A 12819-nucleotide genomic window follows, 5' to 3' on the forward strand; every position below is an offset into this window, starting at 1 on the left:
TGTACATCATCTCGTAAATCCAGGCTTCAAACAGACTATAAAAACATCCTTATAAGTTAATTCGGCGAAGTCGATTTCGCCCATTTACTTCATGAAGCTCACTGCACGAAGCTTGTCGGCCTTTTGCATTGAACGGTTTAAACAAAAATGTAAAAAGACATTGCGAGGTCAAGTTCGGGCTCGGACACAAGAAGGAAACTATAAACAATGTTTTACAACATCAAAAGTGGCTGATCTAAAATATACCCTTATACCAGAGTCAGCGTTATAATTACTTCTTCTTTTGCCCAACGCGTACTCTGCTGTATATTAAGATCAGGGACAATCTCGGGACGAGCAAGAAAAAACAAGCGCAGCTGCGAAGCTCTACCATCTTCAGTGAAACGTCAACGACCATAAGTTTATGAGCAAAGAATTTGGTATTTGTTCCTCACACAAACATCCTTAAAAACTATCGAAAAACATGGCCAACTACGCAAGCCTGTGGACCAGCAGCTCAGACAAAGACTTCCGTCAGATGAGCAAGTTCCACAGTCTTCAGAGAAGACGCCTGGGTTTGCAAATGGCGGGCATCCGCAAAGAGCATGGGCGTCACGTAAAGCGCGTGCGCATTGACATTCGCAAGACGGGGACGCTCGTCAGCCAATACGAGGACGAGAAGGAACGACGCGCGCGCCACCTGTTGAAAACCTTCAGTAAGGTTCAGCGCAAACGCCAGGCGGCCGAGGTTAGCTGTGTTTGTTCTGCATAGTGAAAATGGTGTCCTTTCACTGTTTCAATTCTTGCCACGATCCCCATCTCTGTTTCTTGACAGTAATTGAATGACCGAACGAGTGAGGCCGTGTGTGAGTTGGTCGGTTGGTAAGTTCTGTGGTGCTTGGTTGATTAGTTGGTTGTGGGGTTAGTTAGATAGTCAGTTAGCCAGTCAGTCAGGCAGTTAGAAAGTTCATAATTAGTTCAGTATAATTATTTAGTAAGTTAGTAAAGACCTAATTTTCTCTGCTTTCTTTAAGTCTTAACAGGGAGGTATGGTGGGGTGACCGCTATACCTTGTCACTAATGGTCATAACCAGGGGTTTAGGTTAGCACTTTTAGTAGCGTATAAACAAACCATGTTCTTTATTGGTCTCGCTGCTGTCACCTAGGGCGTTACATTGTGAATTTCATCTGAACTTTATGTTAAAGCTCCTGTACACAATGCACGATGCCCGTGCTTTTTGTGAGACAAACAGTCAATCACTAGCTAGGGGTGTGTCTGAAACACGTTTACACGTTGAAAAGGATCTGTTCCCCTAAAAACAAGAATATTCACTCTTTGAGGTCACAGCCCATACAAACCCGACAGATTTATTTCCGAACACCCTATATAATAACTATAATCTTTCAGGGCTGGATAACAGCCACTCACCGCAGAAGCGGCAGCGTCGGTGCGGTGGACACGGCTAGCAACACCTTTGACGTGGAGATTGGCGACAGTGACGCCCCCTGGGGAGGAGGGAAGAGGAAGATGTCCACCGTTTCCTCTTTCGGCAGCATCTTCGGCGGAGGAGGAGGACCCAATCCCCCATCTGACACAGCTGGGCGTGGTCGCTTGACAGGGCCAGGTCTTTTCACTGCGGGGCGAAGTTCACTGCGTAAACTGCCGCCCATAGGATCCAGTGGAGTCGGGGATTCTGCAAGTCCGGATAGGGTGGTGGCAGGGTTCTTGAAGACATGGACGACAGCGTTGAATCGTCAGCCAAGCATCGTGATCGGTAAGTTAGGATGCGGCCTACAAGGAGACGTGACTGAATTGTACTACGAATGAACAGACGGTTTTTCACAGCCAAGCACTAGACTAGACCGCCGGGTTTAGGGAGAAGAAGCGCAGTTTGCCCCCCAAAACGAAACATACTCTCTCTCTCTTTCTCTTTTGCTCTCTCTCTTTCTTTTACACACACACACACACACACACACACACACACACACACACACACACACACACACACACACACACACACACACACACTGATACACACACACAAACAAACAAACACGCGCGCGCGCATCCACGTGACACACACACAGAAGGGGGAAAGAAAACATGAGAGTTAGCTTGAGTTTGTGCCCTTATTGTTTTTCCTTTTATTGTTGTATCATGATTAAATTGAATAGTCTTGTTTAAACCAATATATAATGTGATCACGTAGCACATATATGATCTAGGCGAAGACGTCAATGTCACAGCAAATGACGAGGACGAAAACACAGACAGCCAACAGCAACGCCGCGACAGTAAAGTGGGTGATAGGCGGAGAAGCAACAAAGGGAGACATCCATCAGATCGTCAGGTCATCTGGACCAAGACGTTCCCCTTCGTCTACCATTCTGTGGGGGAAGACGTGTGTCATCGCTACTCGAGACTCTTCCTGCAATGTGACGAGTTTAAAGTAAGGCACAACACATTTCTTTACTTCAATGTACCTTTCTTTCCAGGTACAGTTGACGTAACAAATCTCTTTACCTTCAATGTACCGTTCTTTCCAGGTACAGTTGACGTTACAAATCTCTTTACCTTCAATGTACCTTTCTTTCCAGGGACAGTTGACGTAACAAATCTCTTTACCTTCAATGTACCTTTCTTTCCAGGGACAGTTGACGTTACAAATCTCTTTACCTTCAATGTACCTTTCTTTCCAGGTACAGTTGACGTTACAAATCTCTTTACCTTCAATGTACCTTTCTTCCCAGGTACAGTTGACGTTACAAATCTCTTTACCTTCAATGTACCTTTCTTTCCAGGGACAGTTGACGTAACAAAAATCTCTTTACCTTCAATGTACCTTTCTTTCCCGGTACAGTTGACGTTACAAATCTCTTTACCTTCAATGTACCTTTCTTTCCCGGTACAGTTGACGTTACAAATCTCTTTACCTTCAATGTACCTTTCTTTCCAGGTACAGTTGACGTAACAAAAATCTCTTTACCTTCAATGTACCTTTCTTTCCCGGTACAGTTGACGTTACAAATCTCTTTACCTTCAATGTACCTTTCTTTCCCGGTACAGTTGACGTTACAAATCTCTTTACCTTCAATGTACCTTTCTTTCCCGGTACAGTTGACGTAACAAATCTCTTTACCTTCAATGTACCTTTCTTCCCAGGTACAGTTGACGTAACAAATCTCTTTACCTTCAATGTACCTTTCTTCCCAGGTACAGTTGACGTAACAAATCTCTTTACCTTCAATGTACCTTTCTTCCCAGGTACAGTTGACGTAACAAATCTCTTTACCTTCAATGTACCTTTCTTCCCAGGTACAGTTGACGTAACAAATCTCTTTACCTTCAATGTACCTTTCTTCCCAGGTGCAGTTGACGTAACAAATCTCTTTACCTTTAATGTACCTTTCTGGACCTGCCCTAGTGACCACCTCTTGGTAACAACCACCTGGCCATTCCGACCACCAAAAGGATCCCCCACGAGTTTGTCCTCTTTAGCGCACCTTTCCACAACGACCACCAGTTTTTAAAGGCCGCTTTTGTGTGTGGTTCTTTTGGTTGTTGTTATGGACAGGTTCCACTGTATCATGTTCACCGCAACAGATGTGTCCAGGATTTGACGTGCGATAAGAGCATAACTCCACTAGGACGCAGAGCAAAAGACACCAGCCTGGCTGCGTCCTGTGCAGAGTAGGACGTTTTCGCTGAATTGATGTCGCTGATAGACAAAAGTGTCACCCAAAACGCACACAGATCGAGGTACCTCTGTTTTAAGACCTGCCACAAGGACTGGGTGGCCGAGTGGTAACGCACTTGCGCTCGGAAGCGAGAGGTTGCGAGTTCGACCCTGGGTCAGGGCGTTAGCAATTTTCTCCCCCCTTTCCTAACCTAGTGCTAGTCTTTCGGATGAGACGAAAAACCGAGGTCCCTTCGTGTACACTACATTGGGGTGCGCACGTTAAAGATCCCACGATTGACAAAAGGGTCTTTCCTGGCAAAATTGTATAGGCATAGATAAAAAATGTCCACCAAAATACCCGTGTGACTTGGAATAATAGGCCGTGAAAAGTAGGATATGCGCCGAAATGGCTGCGATCTGCTGGTCGATGTGAATGCGTGATGTATTGTGTAAAAAATTCCATCTCACACGGCATAAATAGATCCCTGCGCCTTGAGTCCGAGTCTGGAGATACGCGCGCGATATAAGACTTCATATATAAAAATGTCGGTCTTGATAATAGAGAGGGAGTCTTACAACGGAGTCAAACTTATATTACTGACACTATGGAGAGAACGTCTGAGAAAATTGGGTCTTAATGTAGACTGAGGGAGACTTGAAATGGAGAGTCTTAAAAGATAGGCTTCACTGTATAAGTACAAACATCCCCACCTGCACAGAACGCAGTCAAACTACAGATTTTGGGTATTTGTTCAAATTGAGGAATGCTCTTAGTCTTACCCAATGTAAAAGCCTTGACAGATCGATATCTAGGGGATGCACATGATCGCTTACACGGGACGCATGATACCTATAACCCGACCAACCGTGCGCCTAGTCACAGATTGTAAAGTTTCTTTTATAGAAATATCGGCATTGGCTTTTTCTTGATTATGCATATTTTAACGTTAAGCAGATGGTTGTACGAATGTAAAAGATATGAGCAGTAAGACTGCTCAACTTGTCAGCATATATGATTAACCTGATTGAAAAAATATGTATCTTAATGGTTTTCGGAGCGGTCCATGACAATGTGCTAAAAAATATTATCTTCCAATGCATCCTATACCTATATTAAACCACATCAAACATTAACTCAAACTCTTCTCGACAATTTGTCAGACAAGTTTATTTTCGTTGTCATAAGTGTTCGTCTGTCTGTCCACTTCAAAGACCGCTGGGTCAAAGGTCAGTGACCGTAACGTTTTGTTGTGTCCTAATTAAACGTTCCAATAACAACCTTTCTTAGATTTGTATTCTGACTTTTGGAACGTTGGCAGTCTATTTGTGTTGGATTTGTATTAACTCAAACGTCCTTGTCCTACAGGTGCACCACGCACAACCAAAATCCAAGTCCCGAAAACCCAGGAGATCGCTGACGTCTGCCTCAACCTTGGCAGCAGGTGCTGCAGCAGTACTGCCAAGTGCCGACAGCAGCCGACACCGCTCCAAGAGCATCAGCAACGCACTGGGCGCCGTGCAGTCTCTAGCCTCTAAAATGTCTTCTTTGTCTCTTGCGAAGACACTCAAGTAGAATTGCGTCAAAATGTCAGCAACATCTTGGAAGCAGTCTGGTCTTTAACCAGAGTATTGACAAAATCGATGACAGAAATATATGTACGTACCACAATGAGAATGTAGACATCGTCACATACAAATTGTCAACAAGGCTTTAGAATCAGTAATTTCCGGCTTCTAAAAGTGTTGTCTCTGGCAGATGTTAAACCCCAGTGGAGATGCAGGTATCCCTTACATCTGGAGTGCTGTCGGTGTCATATACTCGTATAGTTCCTGATGATGAGCCTATGACTGAAGCACGCAGTGTGCAGAGCCTCACCTCAGGGTCTGTTTCTGATTGTGCATTGTCAAAATGTGTTGTGTCTTCCTCGAGCCACAATTGCAACTGCAGCAATTACATCCATGTTTCACAATTATAACTTTTGACACATCTACAGCTGCTGTGACAGATATACAGGGTGGTAAAAAAACCGCCCTATTTTCTTTTTGATCTCATTTTTGACTGCGAAGAGAGATTTAGAAAATGTATTCACCAAACAATAGCAGAATGATGGCAAATTATGTCTTGCAAATTTGGTTGAAATAGACATAGACATAGACCACTTTATTATCTCAATTACGAGAAACTCGGGTGTGGTGTATCACAATAAACAACATAAAACGTAAGAACATAAACAAAATATCGAGGCGCAGATAGTCAGCTCATAATAATTAAGGTTAGGATCATAATATCAAAACTAATCTCTCTCTCCCCCCCCCCCCCCCTCTCTCTCTCTCTCTCTCTCTCGCTCCATTCATATCACATTATGTCACAAGCAGACGCGCGGGTTCATAGGCGCATGGAGTTAATACATATTGGTTTGTCCTTAGTAGTTGATACAAAACGCTCGCGCTGGACCCGAGTACTCTTCAGACTGGCTCGCTCCCCCAGTATGAAAGTTTTTGTCTTGTGCACGTTTAAGACCAAGTGATTGCTCTGTGTGAATTACAGGCATTCCGTTTGCTATATAACTACATTGCATGCGAGCCGAGGATGTGCGTGGTGACTGGCCTTTCTCTTTTATTTGATCACAGTGAAAAAATATACTGCCGACCCTCTTCATAACTGGTGAACTGGTGGCCCACGAAGTTCTTTTACTGTCCTGGCTCGCGGATTCTTGCATTTATCACGCCCCAGGTAGTTTTACCAAATTCTTCAATGTAAAGTGAAGGTAAAAGACTGAAACATATGTAAACAAAGGAAACCACAAGAAAAAATACAAATTAATATGAAAAGAATCAAAACACAAAATCGCGACCTCTAAACCACCGCAGTCGCGACCGAGCAACCAACGCTTGGTAGAAAATGGGGTACACAAAAAATCAAATTATTCAAACACACAACGCGCAAAACCTGGCAAATCGTCTCGCATGCGATACGCATGCTTTTTACGACGCTATATTTCTCGTCACTGTGTGACGCGTTCGGCTGTTCTATCAGCTCAATGGCTGGCTGTTGCTCCGTCTGAATTCGTCCCACCGCCAAGTCGTTTTTGTGGTTTATTTCGCATTTAGGTCCCAGGTAACATTATGAAGTTTTAATACGATCAATCGGATCTATTATCAAGTTAGTGTATCAACTTTTGAACGAACTGCGCCCAGTAGTTTCCCAGCAATAAGCTGTTAAGTCGAGACAGACACACACACAATTAAAGTCTGCTGAGCCCAAGTACTAGCGTACTCGGGGATAATCTGCTCTATCCAAGGTCCTCTTCGTAGAAAACTGCTGCAACACGAACGTTGAAATTGTCCATGACTCGCCAAGAAAGAGGAGGCTAATGTGTTGCTGTAAGTTTATTGTTACGTTATTTTGTTAGAATGTATGTGTATTTGGTTTTTAAATAGTATGGTTTTATTCATATCTGATATGTAAAGCGCGGAGAGCATAGCTTACTGTACGTGGTTCGCGCTATATAAGCTGTCATTATTAGTATTATTATATTATCAACTGCTAAGGACAGACCAATTTGTACCAAAATGTGCAAGGCATAATTTGCCATCATTGTGCTATTGTTTGGTGAAGAACTTTTCTAAATCTCTCTTTGCAGTCAAAAATGAGATCAAAAAGAAACCACCCTGTACACGGTACCTATAAAGGGCGAAAAGACAACTAAAGACAGCTAAAGACGGCTAAAGACAACTAAAGACAGCTAAAGACAACTAAAGACGGCTAAAGACAGCTAAAGACAACTAAAGACGGCTAAAGACAACTAAAACAAGCTTTTTTTAATCGAATTCAGAGTCGACAGACATGATAAAAAACAATGTCTAAGAATGTTTCAAATAATAGCGATGCAGTTTGATGACGAACAATATCAACTGAAGCAACATTATAATTTACCGTACTTTCGGGACTATAGGGCGCACCTTTCTATATACGGCGCACCCCCATATTAAATCGAAAAAAATCGTTTTTTACACGATTCAACACGATTAACGATGAAAAAAAAAATGAAAAAAAAACGCGCCTTATAAGTTATAGTCCCGAAAGTACGGTATTCAAGCAAATGTAATCAGATTCACCCCACGATAACCAAACAGCTCATTTTCGAGTCATACTGCCACTGAAAAGCTCATCACACACACACACACACACACACACACACACACACACACACACACACACTCTTCTTCTTCGTCGTCTTCTTCTTCTTCTTCTTCTTCTTCTTATCGTCGCGTGGTGCGGTCGGCTCATGGCCGTTTTCTTTGGCCTGGCTTGCGACCCTTGTGCGCAGGAGCACGTGCCGTTATTTTCCCGTCCGTTGACGTCACCCGCCCTGGATTCGTGCTTGTTGACATGAAGCGTTTGAAGTGTTTTGACCTCTGGGCAGCTGATTTGCTCAACCAGTCATCCCGTCTCAAGTTGAAAGTCTTGTACTCCTCTGCAAGCTGGTATTCTCCCAGACCAAGGAAACACCTCTCGACTTCGCGGTACTTCTCAACTACAACATCGTGCAGTATGGAGACCAACCTCGGAAGCTGACAGGATTTCCAGGACGTTTCTTGTTTCAAAACGTGGTTGAACGATTCTGAGTTATTGTTCGTCCAAAGGGCATGTTGCATCAGCAGCCCTGGTTTGTCCAAAGCTCGGAAGTTGTCCTCCAAAAGATGAGTGAGTTTTTCCAGTCTTTTCTTGATGGGGTTTGGAGCGGTCCTGTTTGGAGGGTATCTGGCAGCCAGATGTCTCAAACCGTCGTTTATTTCTTGTGTAGAACGGCTGTTCTTCAAAATCCCATCGTCTCCAAATACTTCTCCCTTCAACGCCTTGCGTTCTTGTTTTCTCATACCTTGGTCCTTGAGGAAGTTGTTGAAGTTGTCCTTTACGTGTTTTGTACACACAAGTCTCAGGCTACGCGGGAATGCTTGCTGGGCAGCTCGGCGGATGGCGCCTTCCTCGTCGCTTCCTATAACAGGCGTGGCAGAGGCTGGGAAAAGGCCTGCAAGGTGACGGAAAAACTCATTGTACATTTCCGTGTCACTTGATCCACTTGATCCATGGATGAAGGTCGTGCCTGGAAATATGGGATGATCGCCGTCAGATCGTTTTGTGACACTTAGGTTTTTGAAGACCGTCGGGGTCACATGTAGCGGTCCCAAATTGAACGTCTTATCAACCCCCAATACTGTTAACTGGCAGGAGAGTGCGGGGCCACAGAAGCGAACCATATCTGAAACTTGGTCTAATGTATAACAGATGATAGTGGGGGGCTTGGAAGGCAGCTTGATGACCACCATCTTCACCATCACCATCACCACCATCTTCACCATCATCATCATCAACCTCATCAGCTGGGGCTATGGGTAAGAAGTGGTTGGGCAGCCACATTTTGTTTTTCTTCTTCTTGTGGCCAGTCCAAAAAATGGACAACGGCAAATCGGCAGTAAAGTTCCCAAACACTGTTGTCAAGATCGACACTGTTTCGTCCCGTGTCCCGTTCTCAGGTGGATAAAGGGACGTGATGTTCTTGCGTAGTACCTGTGACAAGGCCAAGATTGTCCATGCTGACGAAAAGTTGCCATCACAGGCACAGTCAAGCATGGACAAATCATAATCGGGAGATACAATAAAGATGTCCCCAAGCTGAGGGTGACCGTCCAAAACGTTATCTTTATTGAGAGCCATTTGGAGGCATGTTTTATACCTCAGTTCATCAGCCAATCTGCACGAACCAGTCAATATTATAGAAATGGCGTGGAAGAGACAGTTCCCGTCACCAGGTGTGATCAGTGGGCGACCACCAAGGTGATGTCGTTGCATTATTGTTGTGGCATTCGTGTCAGTTCCAATCTTGGTATAGTCGTCAGGTAAATCGTCAGATGTGTAGATGGCCCCACCTTCGCATATCAAGCTCTCTCTCACACACACTGACACCAGTGACGTGACGCCCTTGGCTGCTGCCTGCAACATATGACATTATAAACATAAACAGCACATCCTGAGCATCATGGATTTCGGTCATCCTTCAACTTCTTCTTCTTCTTCTTCTTCTTGTTAGTGGTATTACTAGTAGCATATTTTTAGTGATTTTTTTACTTACTTCTTTAAGCCGTTGTAAACCCGCCCTGTAGTCCCCTCGACACAGACGGCAGATGTATTCCTCTGTAGTCTCTCGCCATTGAACCAATTGGGGTGCAGTTATCTCTTGGCAACTTGTGTGAAACCATTTGTTACAAACCTGAAAGTAAATGACTGTCATCACTGAAAAGTTTTATTGCACCAATATTGGATAAACATTGTATCCAATATTGTTTTCCAATATTAGTCTAATATTAGTCCGATTTTTTTTTTATAAAATTACAAAAATTATAAAATTACCACACAAGCGATGTACATATGAGATTTGTTTACCTTGAAACTTTAACATGTCTCCAAAATGTCGGTTCAGTGCAGCAAATGTTATCACCTTGAAATCTTACATGTCTTTGGCAATCTCCAACTGCAGCAGGTGTCTGGAATCTCTGTTTGCTACAGATGCCAGGATCATTCTGTTTACCTTGAAAGTCTGAGAAGAGTTCATTATGATCTCCAGTTGCTGCAGCTGCCAGGATCTAGTGCCTCTTACCAGTAGTGAAGCTTTGACATGCCTCAGATGACACCTTGGAACTTGGACATGTCTTCCTCAATCTACAACCATATTTCAGGATCTGCCTCTTACCTGGGAACTTTAATACATTTTCGTTTTGAATCCACAACTTTAGCAAAGACGATGGGATATCTACGATGATGTTCATTGCCTTGTAATTTTGACTTTGTGTTTTCCAATCGGCAACTGCGACTTCTATATATATATACGACTAGTGTCTGTCTGTCTGTCTGTTCGCGATGCACGGCCAAAGTTCTCGGTGGATCTTTTTCAAATTTGGACACCGTATTCAGCTACACCCCGGACACAACCTCATCGATGAGATATTTCAACACATGCTCTCAGCGCGCAGCGCTGTGCGCGCTGAACCGATTTTTTTTTGTTTTTTTTTTGGTTGTTGTCGGGATCCACTACCAGTAACTCTTCCTTATCTTCTCCAGTGTTTTCAGCCGCGATTATCTCCCTTCCTCCGTGTGGCGTCAATCCATATTCCCGTTACTACGTTACTATTTTTAGAAGGTCACTGCACGTTACTATTTTTAGAAGGTCTCCAGTGTTTTGCGCGTTTATCTCCTTTCCTTCGTGCGCCGGCAAAGCCGGCGTACACCCGGCAAAGCCATATTTCAGGATCTGCCTCTTACCTGGGAACTTTAATACATTTTCGTTTTGAATCCACAACTTTAGCAAAGACGATGGGATATCTACGATGATGTTCATTGCCTTGTAATTTTGACTTTGTGTTTTCCAATCGGCAACTGCGACTTCTATATATATATACGACTAGTGTCTGTCTTGTCTGTCTGTTCGCGATGCACGGCCAAAGTTCTCGGTGGATCTTTTTCAAATTTGGACACCGTATTCAGCTACACCCCGGACACAACCTCATCGATGAGATATTTCAACACATGCTCTCAGCGCGCAGCGCTGTGCGCGCTGAACCCTTTTTTTTTTTTTTTTTTTTGGTTGTTGTCGGGATCCACTACCAGTAACTCTTCCTTATCTTCTCCAGTGTTTTCAGCCGCGATTATCTCCCTTCCTCCGTGTGGCGTCAATCCATATTCCCGTTACTACGTTACTATTTTTAGAAGGTCACTGCACGTTACTATTTTTAGAAGGTCTCCAGTGTTTTGCGCGTTTATCTCCTTTCCTTCGTGCGCCGGCAAAGCCGGCGTACACCCGGCAAAGCCATATTTCAGGATCTGCCTCTTACCTGGGAACTTTAATACATTTTCGTTTTGAATCCACAACTTTAGCAAAGACGATGGGATATCTACGATGATGTTCATTGCCTTGTAATTTTGACTTTGTGTTTTCCAATCGGCAACTGCGACTTCTATATATATATACGACTAGTGTCTGTCTGTCTGTCTGTTCGCGATGCACGGCCAAAGTTCTCGGTGGATCTTTTTCAAATTTGGACACCGTATTCAGCTACACCCCGGACACAACTTCATCGATGAGATATTTCAACACATGCTCTCAGCGCGCAGCGCTGTGCGCGCTGAACCGATTTTTTTGGTGTTTTTTTTGGTTGTTGTTGTCGGGATCCACTACCAGTAACTCTTCCTTATCTTCTCCAGTGTTTTCAGCCGCGATTATCTCCCTTCCTCCGTGTGGCGTCAATCCATAATCCCGTTACTACGTTACTATTTTTAGAAGGTCACTGCACGTTACTATTTTTAGAAGGTCTCCAGTGTTTTGCGCGTTTATCTCCTTTCCTTCGTGCGCCGGCAAAGCCGGCGTACACCCGGCAAAGCCGGGTCCCAGGCGCAGCCTGGTATTCGACTCTACTTCTTCCCGGCGAAGCCGGTACCCGGCGAAGCGGGTAATCATCTAGTCAGTTATATTTGAGATCTTTGTAACATCACAACTTTGATACATATCTTTGCAATCAATAATGAGGGGATGGAGAGAAACATAGAAGGAATTACTGTTTCTGTGTTACATTCCTTTTTACATTTAGTCAAGTTTTGACTAAATGTTTTAACATAGAGGGGGAATCGAGACGAGGGTCGTGGTGTATGTGTGTGTGTGTGTGTGTGTGTCTGTCTGTCTGTCTGTGTGTGTGTGTAGAGCGATTCAGACCAAACTACTGGACCGATCTTTATGAAATTTGACATGAGAGTTCCTGGGAATGATATCCCCGGACGTTTTTTTCTTTTTTTCGATAAATACCTTTGATGACGTCATATCCGGCTTTTTGTAAAAGTTGAGGCGGCACTGTCACACCCTCATTTTTCAATCATTGATTGAAATTTTGGCCAAGCAATCTTCGACGAATGCCGGACTTCGGTATTGCATTTCAGCTTGGTGGCTTAAAAATTAATTAATGACTTTGGTCATTAAAAATCTGAAAATTGTAAAAAAAAAAAAATTTTTATAAAACGATCCAAATTTACGTTCATCTTATTCTTCATCATTTTTTTATTCCAAAAACATATAAATATGTTATATTTGGATTAAAAGCAAGCTCTGAAAAT

At 43.5% G+C, this 12819-nt stretch overlaps 1 protein-coding gene across 1 annotated transcript; it reads left to right on the forward strand.

The window, feature by feature from the left end:
* Positions 1-1481: 1481 nt before the first annotated feature.
* Positions 1482-5577, forward strand: LOC138965814 (uncharacterized). Its single transcript, XM_070337908.1, has 3 exons — positions 1482-1754; positions 2206-2429; positions 5026-5577. The coding sequence occupies exons 1-3, from the start codon at positions 1508-1510 to the stop codon at positions 5230-5232; spliced, it is 678 nt and encodes a 225-aa protein (XP_070194009.1). The 5' UTR covers positions 1482-1507; the 3' UTR covers positions 5233-5577.
* Positions 5578-12819: the final 7242 nt, after the last annotated feature.

This window comes from Littorina saxatilis, linkage group LG5 (assembly GCF_037325665.1).
Source record: "Littorina saxatilis isolate snail1 linkage group LG5, US_GU_Lsax_2.0, whole genome shotgun sequence".
NCBI classification, from domain to species: domain Eukaryota; kingdom Metazoa; phylum Mollusca; class Gastropoda; order Littorinimorpha; family Littorinidae; genus Littorina; species Littorina saxatilis.

Excerpts from the sequence above, each read along its gene's own strand:
- LOC138965814 (XM_070337908.1), top strand. The coding sequence starts at position 1,508 with ATGTCCACCGTTTCCTCTTTCGGCAGCATCTTCGGCGGAGGAGGAGGA. Across the intron at positions 1,755-2,205 it reads TCAGCCAAGCATCGTGATCG|GCGAAGACGTCAATGTCACA; the intron begins GTAAGTTAGGAT and ends TATATGATCTAG. Across the intron at positions 2,430-5,025 it reads TGCAATGTGACGAGTTTAAA|GTGCACCACGCACAACCAAA; the intron begins GTAAGGCACAAC and ends CTTGTCCTACAG.